The sequence below is a fragment of the Lotus japonicus genome, chromosome 3, assembly GCF_012489685.1.
Source record: "Lotus japonicus ecotype B-129 chromosome 3, LjGifu_v1.2".
NCBI classification, from domain to species: Eukaryota; Viridiplantae; Streptophyta; class Magnoliopsida; order Fabales; family Fabaceae; genus Lotus; species Lotus japonicus.
In genome coordinates, this window is record NC_080043.1 from 89,897,994 (window position 1) to 89,917,552 (window position 19,559).

Sequence of the window (19,559 nt, forward strand, 5' to 3'; positions counted from 1 at the left end):
TAATGGTGTCTCGTCCGGTCCATATCGCCGAGCGGTCCAGGAATGTTACCTGGCGGTTGTGACGATGATGGTAGTGGCAACAACGTGGTGGCGGTGGCGATTGTAGTGATGGAGGAGGTGGAAGTGGTGGTGTTGGAGGGTGGTGGTGGCGATTGCAATAGTAGTGGCGGTGGCAACGGTGGTGATCATGGCGCATGTGATAGTGGAGGAGGTGGTGTTGGAGGGTGGTAGTGGTGGTGGATGATGGTGGTGGTGGCGGCACTGGTGGATGTTGGCTCCGATAGTGACGGTGGTGACGAAGGTGGTTGTGGTGGCTGTGGAGGGTGGTGGGTGTTGGTTGTGATGATATTACATGTTATTGAAACTAAAAACCATAATCTTAAAACAATTTTGAAATTAAGTAAAAACTTATTTTAGCTCCATTTTTTTCGAACACGTTTTGTTTTCAAATTTCCATTTGAAAACCAAAAACCAAAAACTTAAAACCAACAATCACCCCCAAACGAGCCCCTTAATTTTAAGTAAATATGTGGTTGGTGTCTTATTTTTTTTACTCATAGGCTCATATGCTTGAATGATAACCACTTTTAATTCAGACTCTTAATTTCTTTGATCTTTCTTAAAAATTGAAGCATGTTTGAATTCATTATGCTTTCATCTCTTGAGGATGTTTAACACTTATTCTTGAGGGAGGATGTTTAACACTTATTCTCTTTCTTTCTTCTGCTTCTCCTCTTGCTGCTTGGAATCGCTTCTCTCATTCTCTATCATTACATGATGCATGCACATGTTGTTTCAAATACTTTTAGCCTGAAACACTTGCCAAACTTGTGAAGCATATTATAAGTTTTGAAAACATTAAAACCTGGAGTTTTCAATTTTACACTAAAATTACACGCACGCACATATTAGCTTGTGCTTACAATGTCAACCAACAATACAAATCACAAGCTAAAAAAAAAGCTATTCATTTATCTTTTTTCGGTAGAGTCATATTAATAAAAGTTGCTGAAAACTTGAAATATTTCATGGATTAGAATTTCTAAACATAAAAGTATCGTTGATAGTTCAAACAAATGTATCAAACTTAGGATACAGGGAAACTTGAAACAAACCCTCCCAAATTCTAAAAAAGAGCATGTAATTAGTATTGATCATTCATGTGTTATTCTCATGCTCTATAACACTGGCCAGCAAGTTGCACTCTGACTTATCAAGACGATGCTCGATCATATAAATTGGAAGAGCAGAGATGGCTGTGAAGTTTCTATAAAAGGCACTCCAACGCTCCAATCAAATCAAAGAATGTTTAGACTATAATTTTGCTTGTTGCTAGGTTGGTCGTCATGTCTCTTTAGTTGCTAGGTGATAACCACATTCCTACGTGGCATAACTAACTGCCCAAGTGGCGTAACTATTTAATAAAAACTTAACAAGAGTAAAGGGGTCTCCCGAATATTGGGTGGTTGTAGTTAAACCCGGAAAAATAGTTTATGAAATGGGTAGGGTCGTAGAAAATATAGCCAGAAAAGCTATTTCAATAGCAGCATCCTATACGAATGATGATTAGGAAACTTATTTAACTGCTAGTTACTTCATATTAGTGTATTATAGAAATTATAATTGTCTTTTTTTTAATCTAATCCATAAACACTACATTTAGTATAGCATCTGGACTACTGTTGAGGCACTGCATTTACAAATTTTCTAGGATGAGTTATTTTAATAAAGAAGACCAGTACATACTGGCTCTCTATCTGATTCTCTAGCTTTCACCATTATAATACCAAATGAAGTCAGTGTCAAAGAGAAGGATAGGATAAAAATCTCTAATTGAGCACGGGTAGTGTAGAGAGACTACTTTAAAAGTCAGTCAAATAGAAGGATTTTGTCACAATTGTTACCTCCTAAAATGATACTAACTGATGATTTTGTTCTTTTCTTAAAGGCTGAAGTGGTGGAAGCTGAGAGACTTGCTCAACTTAAAGCTAGCAGGATGAGAAAATTGCTTTCAAGAAGTAAGATGAACTGGAAGTGATATATGTATGTGCTGATGTAGAAATAGACCCAGATGCTAGCTGAGAGAGGAGTGTGGCACATTGATTGATTTTGGAGACAATAAACCAGCTGACACGGACAATCATATAGCAAAAGCCTAAGGCATAATTTCTTCAGGATTTCCTTTTAAAAGTAATCAGTTATCCTATATTGGCTGTGATCTTTTATATGGTTACTGGTTAATGTTGGGTTCCTATTCACAACCAAACACACAAAGATGATATACCAAAATAGATACTGTAATTTGCAGGGTGGGTTGGTGGTAGAAGTAACAACACCATACATATAAAAATAAAATAGATACTCTAGGAACATATGATATGATGGAGATAAAATCAAACAACTCAATGAGTAAGAAATTAACATCAGTGGCACTTTATGTATACTAGTAAGTAGCCCGTGCATCAATAGTGAATCCTTGTTCTCTTAAACAATTATCTAAAACAAACCTCAATCAATCCCAAGATTCCTTATCTTCCCTCAAATGTTCCATGACAATGTGATCAGGAGGGCATTCGTATGTCTTGCCGGCTTCTCCCTTGTTCCTAGCATATTGGACGACAGAATATGCAACCCTATTCCTGCGGCTATGAGCAAACGCAAAAGTGTAATCCGTACCCTGGTCCTTGCATTGCTGCTTGACTCTGAGAACTATCGCCAACAGTTTGTTAATATGAGGCTGCTTGGGAATCATTGTGCCATTGAGCCAGTTGACTACATCCCAAGAATCACCGAAGAGAGTGATTTTGGACTGTTGATTAAAATGAAGGAACTTCAGCATGCACTTTTCACAAGCTCTCAACTCCGCTTCTTCGATCTGACTCCCCTTGGCTCGTTGAGCAAACCCTGAAAGCCACATACCATCCTCGTCCCGTAGGGCACCACCAAACCACACCACCTTCTCCTCCGCTAGAAGCCATGAGCCCTTCACATTCAGGGTGTATCCCTCAGCGGCTTTGGGACACCGATCCGGCATCGGCGGAGGCGGGGGTGTTGACGAAAAACTCCTCCTCAGCCACCTTGAACATCCCACCGTCTTCTTCAGAAGTGCAGCCATTTTCTTGAAAGAGAAATCTGGATTGGTTGGTAAAATTAAAGCACAGTGGTAAAATTAATTATGGGTGAAAAAACTGGATTGGTTAGAATCCTAGGGTTTAGGTGTTCATGGGCCCAACCTTAAATAATAGAAATTAATTTCTATGTACTTACCCGTGTAAATAAGTTTTAATAACCTAATACTCACTAGTTCCAAGTAAAAGGAATGCATATATTTAATAATAAAATACGTAATGTGTTTTTTATTATGGTCCAACCAAATAACTTCATTGATTAAAAAGCAACGGGGCATCGATCATCTAACATAATAGAGCCTAGACGGATAGGACCCACGTCAAACCATACATAGTCACAAGAAAGAAAAAAATAAATTTAGACATAAAATATGCAGCCATGTTAAAGTGGCGTTTTACATGTGAAAGAGAAACATGATGACAAAGCTTAACTCCTGTATAAGCACTTTGCAATTCTCCAAAACACTTTGCAAGTAAGACCGCGAGCAAGCCCTGGAATTCCAAACCTGAGTGAGAGTGATGCAATCAGTTTCAAAAGAAACGTTGGAAAGTCCCCAAATCAAGCACTGTTGTAATGCCCACTTAAAACAAGTTGCCTCTGCCAAGGTGAGACTCATTTGTCGTGGTGGGCGATGGTATGCAGCAGCCACCAAATTCCCAAATTTGTTTCTGATGATCAAGTCAAAACCCGTCCCATTTGAGTTAGAGTGAGCAGCATCAAAATTCACTTTCAGGAGCCCCGGAGTAGGACGTTTCCATGAAACATGATCTGTCACTGTTGGCCGATGCAAGGCTTCATTCAAAGGGGAGCTAGCTGCATTAGTCATGGATAAGGCCATGCTTAAGGAATGAGAACAAATATGAGATATCCATGAAAATACTTTCGGTTTCTTCTCAACCACACAACCCACACTATTACTGCGACATGGCTCATTGCCCATATATTATCTGGACGCATGAGGCTCTCCAACCATGAACGAAAGGAATTATGAGAGGAATTATTAGGATGTCAAGTGTGAGTAAGAAATCCCACATTGAAAGATTAGGAGAGTAATGAATACTTTATAAGTGAGAGGACCCATACTCCCAATGTCTTAAGGTTTTGGGTGAAAGATGTGGTGTCTAATCCACTTGTGGTGTGCACATGTAAGCCCAATGTGACGATCCCGATTTATCCTCTTTGCGGCCCAACATGAATCAGGGACAAGGCGCTGTAGCGCAACGCCCTGTCACAGCCACATGCAAATTCCCCTCAGTTAAATGTCACTACCTTTCAAGGCTTGGAACCACCGCCGGCTGCGCATTCACGTTGACGGGAGTTGGAACCCGATGACTGGTCGAATGGGGTGTGCGGCAGTGGTGCGGGACAGCACAGAGCGGTGGGTTTCTGCAGTTTCTTTGAGCGATAGGCAAGGCAGCGCGTTTCTGGCTGAAATCCGGGCAATAGAACTAGCTTTGAAGCATGCTATGGAGCTTGACTTGAGGGAAGTGATATGCGCATCTAATTGTGCTAATTTGGTTAGTGTTCTTCAACCAGGAGGGAATATGAGCACATTCTGGGATCAGGACGATATTTAGATGGTGAAAGATCTGATGGGGAATTTCCAGAGCTGTACGTTGGTTCAAGTAGCGCGGGAGAAGAATAACACGACTGATACTCTAGCACGAGAAGCGTCTAAAGTTGGATCGCCTTTGCAAGTGTGGAAAAGGCCACCATCATTTGTTTCTGCATCGCTTTATCGCGATGCTTTGCCGTTAATTTTCCTCCTGTAACAAAAAAAAAAACTTCCAAACCACACAGGGCATGTGTCATTAGACGTAAGGTGTTTAAAGTATCATGATATATGTTTTTTATATCATTGTTATTTAAAGTATCATGAGATGTGTTTTTTATATCATTGCTATTTAACTCTTGAGGCTCTATGTTCACATTAAGTGAGTAAATTTCTCTCAGTAAATCATTCTCTGTATACACCGTTCAAAGGTTCATCATATATGTTTAAACTAACTCGTAAATAAAATTTGTCAATATACGAATTTTACACTTGATAAATAAAATACCTATTGGTAATTAAGAGATTTAAAATTATTATTCAATTAATATAGTTGCTATTGTTTTCTCAAAAACATTTTTATTTAAAATAATTTTAAAAATATAAAAAAACTGTGATAATAAATTAATGATTTGGAAGAGATATAATAAAAAAATAAAGTAAATAATCTGCTAATTAATTTATTACATTATAAAATTTAAATATTTTTAAAAAATAATGATTGATTATAATGGTTTACATAGAAAATTTAATATTTATAATAATTATTTAAAATTTTATAGTATTGCTTGATTATTTTCTAATATTTCCCTTCAAATAATAATTGATATTAAAGTAATTTCAATATTAAAAAATTTAATAGTTAATGTACTTAATAATATTAAAATTTTAAACTTAAGTAGTAACCAATTAATGCCATCATTAAATTATTCTTATTAACATCTTATATTCTCATATTTGTTTTTGCAATTTATTATTAATTATTAATTCTTTCAAAATAATATTAATAATTTTTAAACGTATTAATTATTAATATTATGATAGAGTAAATTTAATATTTAACAATTTACATGGTTGTGGGGTAGGGGTGGAGGAGAGAGGGAGGTAGGGAAGGGGGTGGAAAGGAGGGACATGAAGGTTAAAGTAGTCACTAGAAAATTGTGGATCCATGACCCTCGTCGTTAGAGATGGTATTAGGGTTTGGGTTATATCGTCATGTATCCTTATTTTAAGGAAAAAATAAGGGACCATAAGCTATGCGGAAAATTTTCAATGGCCAATTTAGATTCACCCTTATATTTCAAGGACTTAAAAAATATGTTTTTGGTCCCTATATATATAAAGTTTACGCTTTAGTCCTTGCAAATGTTTCACCGATTTTAGTCCCCTTAAAATCCAAATCACCAGTCTTAGTTCATGCCATGAGTTTCTTGTTACGTGTTAATGAAAATTCGTTGATTTCATTTCACCTTAGCGTATTAGTCCTAAATCTTTCCCAAATTTTGCAATGTTCTTCAATTATCAAAGCTTCTCCGTGAAGGAGGGGTGACAATATGTAGTAAATCTATAACACCAAAATGAGTCATTTCAGATGCACAACTTCTTTGAGCTAAAGATATTGTTCAATTACCCTAATTCTGTTGGAGGTCAAAACCATCCATTCTAATGCCACACTCAACGTCCCAATATAGAAGTTTTACGAATCTAATTTTTGTCCTTTATAATATTGCATAATCCTTGTTGAGGTTGCGGTATTGGTGTGAAACTCCAAACTGGCACACTACGCTCAACGGTATGGAAACCTAAGGCACAATGACCACGTCCTAAAACACTCAAACATGTCATGCAACTAGGGTAGTGGCATCATATGGAAGCCAACACAACCTGACAATTACTAGCTCAACTCTTGTGCTAATGGAGACATGTATGGGCATTGTTAAAAAATACTGAATATGGTGAATTTGGATGTTAACATTGAAATAAAGACATCTAATATCTTGAAAATCAAGCAGTGAGTCAAGAACGATAGTAATTAGAATATAACTCATTGCATTTAATAATGAATATTCAAATTTGATAACTAAGAACTTCTCTCTCCAAATTTCAGGAATCGACCGAACGTTATGGAAGCTTAACTTAGGGTCCATGGGCAATGTTAGAGTGAAGATACCTATTTTGTTGGGATATGCCCTCTCTTAAAGGTTTGTCATTACCTTTTGAGTTCCTTTAATTTAATTGTTTTAACTCACCATCATGACCTCTAAAGTGTGACATAATTAAAAGGGCTACTAATGAATTAATGCAAATTTGAGTATATGTTATGGTTCTAGTTTATCTTATCAACTTCTATGACTTCACTCATCCAGGTCGGGTTTGTGGACGAGGTACATGTGGCCGAGCTAGAGCAATGAAACCTAATATGTAATCATCTCCAAGTTTTAAACCTCTAGTTCAACGGACTTGAATGAGCGTCTAGCTTAATGGACTTGAATAACCGAGTTATGGCGATGAAAACCGATATGTACAAGAAGTAATAGAGAGAAGAAAACAAAGACAAATTAGGTTATGAAAATAATGTTATTTCATGTATTTTATATGCTCCTATTCCTTCCTCACCCATATGTAAGTTATGCTCATTCTCATTGTAATTATATAATCAATAAACCTAATGATGAATGTCGTCGTAAAAGTTGATTGTGATCTGACTCTAGATGAACTTCACACGGAACATTAGGGCTCGAGTGTCGAAGTTGTTAGTAAAAGGAAGAATTTACATAATCGCTACTTTTAACCATAGAGTTAATTCCCATAAATATGTTTGCCGATGATTCCAAATCAATGAATAATAAAATAAAATAAAAGGTGGATGAGAACCCATATCCAAAACTCCTATATATAATATGGTGTTTACTTCTGCGTTCCGCATGCATAGAGTCGCATGCAGACGAGAAAAGCTCATGCACATACGTGATTTTCGAGACATATACAATTTTTCCTACAAGCATCATCAACACACGCTACAGATCCATCGCCGACGCAAAATGAGAAACTCCATATTACCGCTTTTGCCCTGACAAGATCCCGATGCCCCGATCATGTCGGTGCCGGAGAGGTAAAAGTTTACCGTCAATCCAAACACACTATCCATTTTTCAGCTCACTAAACTAAACACACTATATGATTCCAAATCATCGAAACATAAAATAAAATTAAAGGTGGATGAGAACCTACCTCCAAAACTCCGGTGCACTTCTGCATTTTCGCTCGCAGAGAAGCTTGTATGCAGACACAGTTATACAGTCACATACAGTTTTATTTTTGTGCAAGCATCATCAACACATGCTACAAATCCATCACTGACGCAAAACGAGAAACTCCATATTGCCGCTTTTGCCCTGATAAGAAGATTTACCGATGCTGCGATTATTCCATCACTGACGCAAAACGAGAAACTCCATATTGCCGCTTTTGCCCTGATAAGAAGATTTACCGATGCTGCGATTATTCCGGTGCCGGAGAGATAAAAGCTTACCACCAATCCAACCACACCCTCCATTTTTAAGGGCACTTAAACTAAACACACTCCATCCACTTGACCGTTATTTTTTGTTTTTGAAAAACTCCTTGAATCGTTTGTGAGCAAAGAATTATGCCGCGCAATGCAATCCATTATCACTACTATTTTACTTAGAGAGACCGAGTGAAGATGGGCCTGACTCAGCGGTTGGCCTGTGCAAATCGGACTCGACGAGTCAACACAGCTCCAACTCGTGCCCATAAAATAAAAACACTATAACTCGGTTACTGAGTCTCTAGAACAAACCATTTCGTTTCTGCATTTGCCTCCACTAGGGTTACATCTCGCTCTCTTTTCTCTGCTTCACATCTTCTCCGTTATCTCAAAAGCTGCGCAATCTTCTTCTTCGTCTTCACTGTGCTTCTCCTCGGAACCCTAACCCGTAACCACTCGCGCCTTTTCGATTTCTCTGTTCATTCCCAATCTCACCAATTCTCCTGAATCGTTTTTGTTTTTTGAATTCTCATTCCTCTGATTTGCGTTCCCATTGTTGATTTCGTGTTTGTTTCGATGGTTTTGCAGGATCCGATATGGAAAAGCCTGCTGCGAGACCGAGGGGTCGTCCGCGGAAGAGGATTAAGGAGGAGGAGGAGGAGAAGGAAGGGAGATTGGTTGCTGATGCGAAGAAGACGAGATCGGTTGCGTTGGTTGGGAGGTATGTGCTGAAGGAGTTCTCGGGAAACGGTGTTTTTCTCGGGAAAATTGTGTATTATGAGACTGGGTTGTATCGGGTGAATTACGAGGATGGGGATTCGGAGGATTTGGATAGCGATGAGATACATCCGATTCTTCTCAGGGAGAATGATTTTGATGGTGATTTGACCAAGAGGAGGCGGAAGCTGGACCAATTGGTGGCGAGGAAGAAGGCCAAGGCTGCTGCTGCTGCTGCGCCGGAGAAGGAGAAGGCTTCTGCTGGGTCGAAGAAGGAGGAATCTGTTGCTGCTGTGCCTGTTTCGAGTGAATTGAACGGTGAAAATGGCGTGGGAGGAGAAAATGGTGTGGTGGAAGCTGATTCCTCGAGTGACTCGGGTTTGAAGGGTGGGAATTCTGGTTCTGATACTGAGATGTCACTTATGCTGCCTGCATTTGAGTTGCCGCCGTCATCTGGAACAATTGGCGTGCCTGAGCGAAGTGTGTCGCACCTGTTTGCTGTTTATGGATTCCTGAGATCATTCAGCACTTGCTTGTTTCTCATGCCCTTTACTTTGGAGGACTTTGTGGGTTGTCTTAACTGGCGAGCCCCGAACTCCTTGTTTGACTCCATTCATGTTTCCCTGATGCGCGCGTTGAGGCGCCATCTTGAAACCCTCTCTTCTGAGGGCTCGGAGCTGGCACTGCAATGCTTTAGGTGCTTATATTTATACCTCCTTTGTTTGGCAATATTTTTCTGCATGTAGTATGTGATTATAGGATTGTCTGCATAAGTAATTTATTTTATACTTTATATGCCGTTATTCTTTTTTGCAATATCATTTATGTTCCGTGAAGCATGGACACAGATACCTGATATGACACGGACATGCCAACACGTTGCGCCGGAAATATAATTCTGTGGAAAATGACATTGTGTGTGCGCGCGCATACACGTGGGTGTTTGTGGAGTGTGCGCGCGCGTTTGAGGAGTTATTAGTTGAGAGTATAAGAGGAATAGATATCATCCATCCATTCATGTGTAGAAAGGAAAGGAATGATCAAGTAGCGCGTGTGCATCCACGCGTGGGTGTTTGTGGAGTGCGCACGCGTTTGTGGAGTTATTAGTTGAGAGTGTGAGAGGAATTAATATCATCCATCTATGTATATAAATGAATGGAATGATCAAGTAGCGTGGTGCATCCGCGCATGTGTTTTGGTTTTTGTTCCTTTGTTCCTGCGGCTACGAGCTGTCGCGTGTGCATCCACGCGTGGGTGTTTGTGGAGTGTGCGCGCGTTTGTGGAGTGATTAGTTGAGAGTATGAGAGGAATTAATATCATCCATCTATGTATAGAAATTAATGGAATGATCAAGTGTAGCGCGGTGCATCCTGTAGCGCGGTGCATCCGCGCGTGTGTTTTGATTTATGTTCCTGTGGCTGTGAGCTGTATTGATTCAGGAAAAAATGTTGAGTGTATGAGTGGACACACGCTTGTTTGTCGAGTTATTAGTTGAGAGCATTGGAGGAGTTAATATCAACCATCCATGTATGGTAAAGGAAACAAAAGGAATAATCAAAGCCCTTCTCTGGGCCTGCAGGGTGAACTGGGCAAGGAATGGCATCCCAAATGAAGGGTGTTACATAGCTTTCTTAACATTATTCAATTTTTAACTATTTTTTATGTTTAAAGTTCAATTTTCTAAAAATTATTTGAAATCAAAATGAAAGTTTTTTGTAAGAGTCATTTGTCCTTCAAGCGTGAGCCATAGTCATGTGTCATGCTTCATAGTTTATGTTAGAAAAAATGCTAAATTTGTTGTGTTTGCAGGTGCAATGATTGGAGCTTGCTCGATACATTGACTTGGTCCCTTTTTGTGATTCAGTATTTAGTATTTAGTGGATACACAAAAGAACCTGAATGGAAAGGATTTAATGACGAGGTTTTGAATGGCGAGTATTATTTATTGCCTGTAAGTAGGAAGTTAATGATATTGCAAATTCTTTGTGATGATGTTTTGGAATCCGAGGACGTAAAAGCTGAAATGAACATGCGGAAGGAATCAGAGGTTGGGATGGATTATGATGCTGAAGAAGATATTCTTCCTGCAGAAACTGGGCCGAGAAAAGTTAATCCAAGATATGCCAAGACTTCTTTTACCGAGGATAAAGAAGCTATGAAATCTGTTTCAGCATCAAATGCTGTGAACCAACCTGGTAACTCTATTTCACATTTCAGGGATACAGAAAGTACTGACGATGGGGATGTTGACCGAAATGGAGATGAATGTCGCCTTTGTGGTATGGATGGGACCCTGCTTTGTTGTGATGGGTGTCCCTCGGCTTATCATTCTAGGTGTATTGGTGTGATGAAAATGTTTATACCAGATGGGCCATGGTACTGTCCAGAGTGCAAAATCAACTTGACTGAGCCAACCATTGCGAAGGGAACATCACTTAAAGGGGCTGAAATATTTGGAAGAGATTCGTATGGGCAACTCTTCATGGGTACTTGCGGCCACTTACTAGTGTATGTTCAACATCCTTTGTCGTGCCACTTTTACCCTTTCATTTGTTGCAGTTCCATGTTCTTACATTAAAATTTAATATGTGCTGTAATTTTATTTTTTTGTTGCTATCCATAGATGCAATTCAATTTCTGAAATTTGATCTTTCATGATATTTTGGCATGTAATATTGCAGGCTCAATACTGGCAACAATGAATTTCATCTTAAATATTACAATCAGAGTGACATTCCTAAAGTTGTCCAAGTGCTTTATGAAGCTGTGCAGCATAGGCCAATATACGATGGTATTTGCATGGCAGTGTTGCAATATTGGAATCTTCCAGCAAATTTCTTGCCTTCGGTTTCAACTGAAACAAATGTAAACTCAGAAAATATGAAGGAAGAAACAAAATGCTCTTCATTACTTCCTCCTCAAAGAGAAGACAACCCTATATCTGTTAGTTTGGTGAAGGAAGAATACCCTACAGGCCCTGTGAGTTTGATTCACAGTGATAATATGGTGCCATCTCATGATGTTTCATCTGTTATCACTCAAAGTCCTGCTCCTGAAAGCAGCGGCAATGCTGGCGGTAAAGAGTGCTCTGCTGTGAATATGACGATTCCTGAGGAAACTGGGATGGAGTTGGTCATTTCAGCTGGTTCTGTTTCTATTAGTCATCAGTCTGACATGAACTACCAAAATTCTGTTAATATCTCAAGTGCAGAAGATCTTGCTAACTGCTCTTTGGGAAACAGCTCATCTGGTGATTATTGCCATGCAAATAATATGAGGTTGCCTCTGAATTTTTCTTTGCAAACCAAAGAAAGCACCCAAGTAGGTTTTGGATACATGGGTTTTTCCTATAAACCTCAGTCGTACATAAATTACTACATGCATGGTGATTTTGCTGCATCAGCAGCTGCTAAATTTGCCAGTCTTTCTTCAGAGGAATCTAGGTCAGAAAGTCACGGGTCTGACAATCAGAGGAAAACTGTAGCTGCAATCACTTATTTGCAAGCAAAAGCATTCTCTCAAACAGCTGCACGCTTTTTTTGGCCATGTTCTGAAAAAAAGCTTGTGGAGGTTCCAAGAGAGAGGTGTGGCTGGTGTATTTCGTGTAAAGCTACTGTTGTTAGCAAGAGAGGATGCATGTTAAATCATGCTGCCATATGTGCCACAAAAAGTGCTATGAAAATCCTTGCTGGTTTTTCCCCTATAAAGAGTGGAGTGGGGATCCTTCCTAGCATCGCAACTTACATTATATACATGGAGGAATGTTTACGTGGTTTAATTGTTGGGCCCTTCCTAAATGCAAGCTATAGAAAGCACTGGCGTAAGCAGGTGGAACAAGCAACAACATTTAGTGCTATCAAGCCGCTTTTACTTAAAGTGAGTGACTGTTTAGTTTTTAATTTGTTTTCATGTTATATAGTAGTTTTTCATTTTTTTTTTCATTGATACGTTGGCATTTAGTCAGTTTTGCATGTTATTTCAACTTTTCTAATTTTCCCATGTAAAAATGCTACATGCAATATCCTTAGCACATGTAACTTCCCAAGCTTTAGGGTGAGGTAAGGCATGAGTAAAACAAAGTCCCTGTCAGGAATTCCCTACTTGTTCCTTTCACTTCTTGGTGAATACCAAGATGCCTTTTTTTGTTGCCTGACTGAAACAAATGTTCACCAAAAAGCTCTTTGATTTTGTCTGAGTTGTGATGAATAATCAAGTTCTCAAAGCTCATTCAAATTGAAAATATTTACCCTATTTCTTGAAATGATATTGTCCTTTGATGCATGGGCTAAACAAGTCAAGAAACAAGCCAGGACAAGTAAAACAAGGCTGCTGCTGAGATGCATCAAGTATAACTGAAACTCACTTTTTGATATTACAATAGTTGATTCTGATTCAGATGAGCCAAAAGGTGTTGAATAGCATAATTCCAGTGAAATAGAAAATGAAGTGATGTCAATTTTGGAACTAAATCTGATACTTATGGGTGAACTATAGGGCTGCTTTTCTGTTTATTTGATGAATTTAGGGCTTTTTACTTCTCTGCTTTTGTTATGAAACTCATAACTGACATGGGGGACTATACCTCTAGCTATTTCAGTATGCCTTTTTGGCTTTGATTACCTTGCTTCTTTAAGTGACTTTACTTGTGTTGGTCTTGTATAACTTTGTGTATAGGATTATTTTCATGTATCCAATTGTTGAAATTATATGGATTAGTGTTCTAGGCATAGATAAAGGAAAAGGAGGAATATAACTTAATGCTTTAAAATTGATTACTAGTAACATAAGGTAACAAATCATGAAACATAAGGAAATATGAAAATCAATCAACCCTAAAAGAATATTTCAGTATTACAGGAATTGTGCGATTCACAATTTATGAATTGTGTGAATCGATACTAGTCTCTGCCACATCGATACAAATCGAAGAACAAATCGAAGATTGGCCAAACCTCTCACCTGAATCACCAAACTTGTGTGAGTGGCCCCAGAAATCGCGATACAACTGCAGGCAGCAATTCCGATGCTGCGTTATCTGCAAGTGTTGCCGAGAGTTATGAAGTTGGGTAGAAGCTTACCTGACGAAACCATTTTCTGAAATCCCTAAATTGGGTAGTCTTTTTCTTTTTTAAATGAATACAGTCCACGGTGTCGTTTACAACTTTTATGTTAAGACTTTTAAGTTATTCTAGAATTCCTGCATGCGCCTATTGTTTTTTAATTTCCAACTTTCCAAGTTCCAACCATTTATCTAAACTCTTAAATAATGTTTGAGTTTCACACTTTCACTAAAACATTGCAGAAGCTTATTTTTAAAATAATGTTTGAGTTTTAGTTTTTGCACCCTGCACTATACCACAAAATTTAGTTTATTTATTATAATTTTTTTTCATAGTTATTTATTATATTTAAATGTATGTAGATGCTTATTAAAAACTAAATATTTATTATTGTATTCATTTATCATCTAACAATATTTAAACTATAAATATTTAGACTTGGTTACGCATGGATTGAGTTTTTTGTTTATCAACTTATATATTTTTATAGTAAGATTTATTTATAACTTTATGATTTTCGACTTTGTTTTTATTCCTATATTTAGCACTATATATGCTTAATACATTATTTTAATATATTTTAAGTATTTTTCTGAAGCTCAATATGCTTTACAATTCACGACTTGAAAATTAGCTTGGTAATTCATATTTTCTATTATTATTTATTTATGCTATAAGTTATGATAAAAATAAGATTTTGAGCTATTTTTAATTTCTTCTAATACGATTGAAATGCGGGCTTCCGTGTGAAGGCTGTCAAGGTGGGTGTTTAGACAGTTGTCCTGATGTGTTACCGTCATCTGGTTAGCTTTGGGAGTGTCCTGTTAACGTAATTATTACATTAATAGTTTAGACACTATTGCAGCTGCCTGTTAAAATTGCTTTAGGGTTTTTATGTGTGTAATGTAATTCTTGTCCAAATGATATATTATCATGCATGTGTTGGGAATATCTTTTCATGACAATTCTTGCATGTGCTATTCGAGTAACTTCATAAATTATTCATTCCAATAGCTAATCAATTTTCATTTTCAGCTTGAGGAGAACATTCGGCTCATTGCTTTTTCTGGAGATTGGGTTAAGCTGATGGATGATAGGGTGGTTGAAATTCCCATTACACAAAGTGCCGCATCTACTCTTGGAACAGCTCAGAAACGTGCACCAAGTGGGAGGCGTTACAAGAAGCGGTTAGCTACTGATGAGGCTACTGTTGATGATGGTAGCAATAAAAACTGTGTGTGGTGGCGTGGTGACAAATTTACCAAATATATATTCCAGAAAGCATCTTTGCCAAAATCCATGGTCAGAAAAGCAGCTCGCCAAGGTACTCTATTTTCAACTACATAATGTACCAGCAGAACTGGAATTGTGCTGTATTGAGCTTGAATAAAATATTACTTTTTGAGGTTTTCGAACCAAGCTCAAGGTTTATCTATGCTTGTTTTGAGTTATGTTTCTTTTTTATTGTTTTGACATGCTAAATAATTACAAATTTTAATATTGTATTTTTAATGTTGATGTATATAATTAGTTGTGAGCTTTCAAGTTGAATCTCTAATTTGATACATAATCAAGGTTCTATCAAGTTAAGAGCCTAAAATGCTTATTAACTAGTTCAATTTATTTGTCTCCTCTGTATCCCTGTAGACAAGTATTTCCCATTTTTTCCTGCTGGTTATAAATTATAATATGACAGGAAGTAAAAACCCATGTTCTATTTTTTGTGGCGACAGGTGGTTTGAGAAAAATTTCTGGTATTTTCTATGCTGATGGTTCTGAAATCCCTAGAAGAAGCAGACGACTAGTTTGGAGAGTCTATGTTCAAATGAGTAGGAATGCATCCCAGCTAGCACTTCAGGTTCCCTTTAGTTTGTTATTACGAGTTTCATTTCTTGCATCTGTTTCTTTTTTTGCTGCAAGCATATTGGATCTTTGCAAACCTTGTGACTTGGTAGTATTTGGTTATTTGCATCAGGTCAGATATTTAGATTTGTACCTCAGATGGAGTGATCTGATTCGTCCAGACCAGAACATTCAGGAGGGCAAAGGTCAAGATACTGAAGCCTCTGCTTTCAGAAATGCAAATATTTGTGACAAAAAACTTGTAGAGGGAAGAAGTTGTTATGGAATAGCTTTCGGGGGCCAAAAGCATCTTCCTTCTCGGGTGATGAAAAGTATTGTTGAAATTGAGCAATGTACAGAAGGAAAGGAGAAGTACTGGTTTTCAGAGACACGCATTCCTTTATATTTGGTGAAAGAGTATGAAGCAGCTAATGAAAAAGTTGTATGTGATAAAGAGTACTGCAATGATGCATCTCAGTTGCACAGAAGGCCCTGCAAGGATATATTTTTTTACCTTGCATGCAAGAGTGAGAAGATGGACATGGTCCCGTGTTCTGCATGTGGTACAACTTTTTCAATTCGGTAATTACCCTGACTTGTTACTCTTTAACTCATTTTCCCCTTCCCTTTTCCTCTTTACACCTATTTTCTCCAATATCATAATATTAATCTGCCACGATTTCAGGAATGCTTACCAGTGTAATGCTTGTAAAGGTACGTATACACCATACATGACCCATCATCCTTACATTACTATGTTATGCTGGTCCTAAGATTCTTAGATAACCTTGAAGTGAGAGATCTCTTGTAACTTTTTTAGATGACAATTTATGTGTATTATTTTCTCAATAATCAATTCAGTGTCAGTGACCCAAGTACACACTTAAAAAAGAGCAATACTTTGTATTGATTTTCAAAATTTAAAATCCTAGACTATAATATGCTGTTTGGTATGTGTGAAAGGATGTTGCCTATGTGCATAGTTCATTTCTTGTTTTAATATTTTGTTCTTTGTTGGCATTAGGTTATTGTCATGAGGGCTGTTCTGTAAGTTCAGCCTCTGCAAGCAAGGAAGTTGAGTACTTGACAACATGCAAACGATGTTACCATGCCAAATTACTTGCTCTAAAAGCGACTAGTAATGAATCTCCTACCAGTCCTTTACTCTTACAAGGACAAGAAAAAAGCTCTGGCAGTGTTTTTAAGGGACCAAGGACAAAGGGTAGACATCCGGACGTGAAAGAAGTTACTTCTGTAGCAGTGGTAAAGGGACCAAGGACAAAGGGTAGTCATCCTGACGTGAAACAAGTTACTCCTGTAGCAGTGGTAAAGGGACCAAGGACAAAGGGTAGTCATTCTGATGTGAAACAAGTTTCTTCTTTAGTGATAAAGGGACCAAGGCCTAAAGGTCATGATCAAACACCGAATTCTACCAGGACAAAAAATAGTGATCCTGAAATGAAACAAGCTGCTTCTTCCACTTCCACAGCAAAAACCCGCAAGAATTGTTCATGGGGTGTTATATGGAAAAAGAAACCTAATGAAGAGACAGACATGAATTTTAGGATAAAAAACATACTTCTAAAGGGTGAATCAGGCGTGGATGAACTCGGACCAGTTTGTCACTTATGCAAAAAGGCATATAGATCTGATCTAATGTATATTCGATGTGAGACATGCGAAAGTAAGTTTTTCTTTACTAAATAATTGACTGAATTTTGAGTGATTAACATTTATGATTTATCTGATCTCTGTATTTGGCTTTCACAGATTGGTATCATACTGAAGCTGTTGAGCTTGAAGAATCCAAAATTCTTAGTGTGTCTGGTTTCAAATGTTGCAAGTGTCGCAGGATAAAATCACCTGTCTGTCCTTACTCTGATTTCAAGCCTCAAACCGAAGAGGTTAAGAAGTCACGCTCAAGGGGTACAAAGAAAGAATATTCTGGTGCAGATTCTGATTCTGCAACATTTTCTGAGATGAAAGAGTATGAACCTGCTACTCCTGTCTTTCCTATGGAGAATGATCCTTTACTTTTCTCTCTTCCAAATGTTGAGCTGGTTACAGAACCTGAGTTAGATGTGGATATTGAGAGGAACACTTTCTTTGAGCCAGGGCCTCAGAAACTACCAGTGAGAAGGCATGTTAAGCGTGAGTGGGATGGTGATGGTGATGGTTCCTTTGGAGGCATACCTGTACATGCTGATTTCTCAACACAGAGTGAAGCAGGTAATCTATCCAACCCTGCAGATTTGTCACCTTTAGAATATGACTCTGCTGTGCACTTCGACAGCAATCTACTGAACACTTCTGAAAGTGTAAATTATGATTGCACGGACTTTGAACCCCATACCTACTTCTCTTTCAATGAGTTGCTGCCAGATGATGGTAGCCAGTTTGAGGGAGTTGATGTGTCTGGAGACTTGTCAGGATATTTGGAAAATTCTGCTACCCTTGTTCCTGAAGATTTTGGAGGTTTTAGTTCAGTCGATATTGGAGAACCTGCAAATCCCTCTCAAGATAATGACTATAGTTGTTGGAGATGTTCACAAATGGAACCAGCCCCTGATCTCTGTTGTGAAATTTGTGGTTATTTGGTTCACAGCCAATGTTCACCTTGGCTTGAATCTCCATCTAGGCTTGGAAGTTGGAGGTGTGGGGAATGCCGGGAATGGCAATAGCTTATTGATGTGTCATGCCATTGTGCACTTTCTGAGGTTAACTGGCTTCTGCTGTCTCATGGTCTCTATTCACATGAATACCGTGTTCCATCCTCGGTGCCTGGTGGACCCCCTTTCAGAATCAAGGAGTATGGTATGATTTTCTGCCTGCAGTCGTTGGGTTGATTGATGCTCGGGAGTCATGGTATTCAGGTTATTTTAACACCTAGTCTCAAATGGGAGTGTTTTTCCCATAGATAAGCTGATTTTTCATGAGGCTTATCTGAAACCATTGTTTGTATAGGTCAAATTTTACAATTTTCTTTTTTTAAGTTAGGACAAAATTAAGAAGCTTTGCTCGATTGAAACTGAAGCTTCTATACTGCATTCATATTCGCTCATAGTGAAAGCGCTATAGGATCACAGTGCTATTCTCGAGGAACTAGATTATCATTAATATTATGAGATACTGATTTTGTCATGTTACTGGTGTGCAACTTAACATTATCGAATTTTTTGGGGGAGTTTTATTGCTGAATTGAAATTGACTACCTAGAATTGGCATTGCTGTTACCTGGGTTTGTGTTTTTTTTTCCGGTTAAAAAGGTCAATTTTTTTTATACAAGTAGCTTCATTCACTCCATATGCAAAGGGTTGGAGTTGTCTCTTCTCTGAGGTGCTCTCTGCTCTCCTAGAGTTAAGAGCTATTAAGTGAGTGTCCTCTAGTAGGCCTTCCCCTATCATAGTATGAGATCGCACGCTTTCCTTTTCAGAGGAGTTTGCTCATTGTAACTGAATATCTTTGTGGTGTTGAGACAGGCTTGCACTTTAGTAGTATTTTGTTTGTTATATGTTGGGTGCTAGTTTTAGCACTATGGACAGTTGGAGCAGGGAGACAGCTCTGCTACTTGACTAGAAGGGGAAGTTCTGCTGTTTGGAGATCATAGAAGCCGCTAACTCTCAAGTGCAGAAACTGTTAACTATAGAGGAAATCCTCAGTAAGAACCAAGTGGAGTTTCTATTGCAGATATTGGTGTCAACAAATTCCTTTTCGTTTTCTATTTTGATATGTTCACATTTACTTTTCC

The 19,559-nt window shown here is 38.1% G+C and overlaps 1 protein-coding gene across 1 annotated transcript; it reads left to right on the top strand.

The window, feature by feature from the left end:
• The first annotated feature begins 8,458 nt into the window (after positions 1 to 8,458).
• LOC130747194 (DDT domain-containing protein PTM-like) lies at positions 8,459 to 18,952 on the top strand. The gene is made up of 10 exons (XM_057600049.1): positions 8,459 to 8,640; positions 8,781 to 9,606; positions 10,719 to 11,417; positions 11,591 to 12,785; positions 15,005 to 15,293; positions 15,703 to 15,827; positions 15,945 to 16,393; positions 16,497 to 16,525; positions 16,836 to 17,495; positions 17,582 to 18,952. The coding sequence occupies exons 2-10, from the start codon at positions 8,789 to 8,791 to the stop codon at positions 18,490 to 18,492; spliced, it is 5,175 nt and encodes a 1,724-aa protein (XP_057456032.1). The 5' UTR covers positions 8,459 to 8,640; positions 8,781 to 8,788; the 3' UTR covers positions 18,493 to 18,952.
• The last annotated feature ends 607 nt before the right edge of the window (positions 18,953 to 19,559 follow it).

Coding starts and splice junctions, on each gene's coding strand:
- LOC130747194 (XM_057600049.1), top strand. CDS start 8,789: ATGGAAAAGCCTGCTGCGAGACCGAGGGGTCGTCCGCGGAAGAGGATT. Junction 15,294..15,702: donor CAGAAAAGCAGCTCGCCAAG/GTACTCTATTTT, acceptor TTGTGGCGACAG/GTGGTTTGAGAAAAATTTCT. Junction 16,394..16,496: donor GGTACAACTTTTTCAATTCG/GTAATTACCCTG, acceptor CCACGATTTCAG/GAATGCTTACCAGTGTAATG.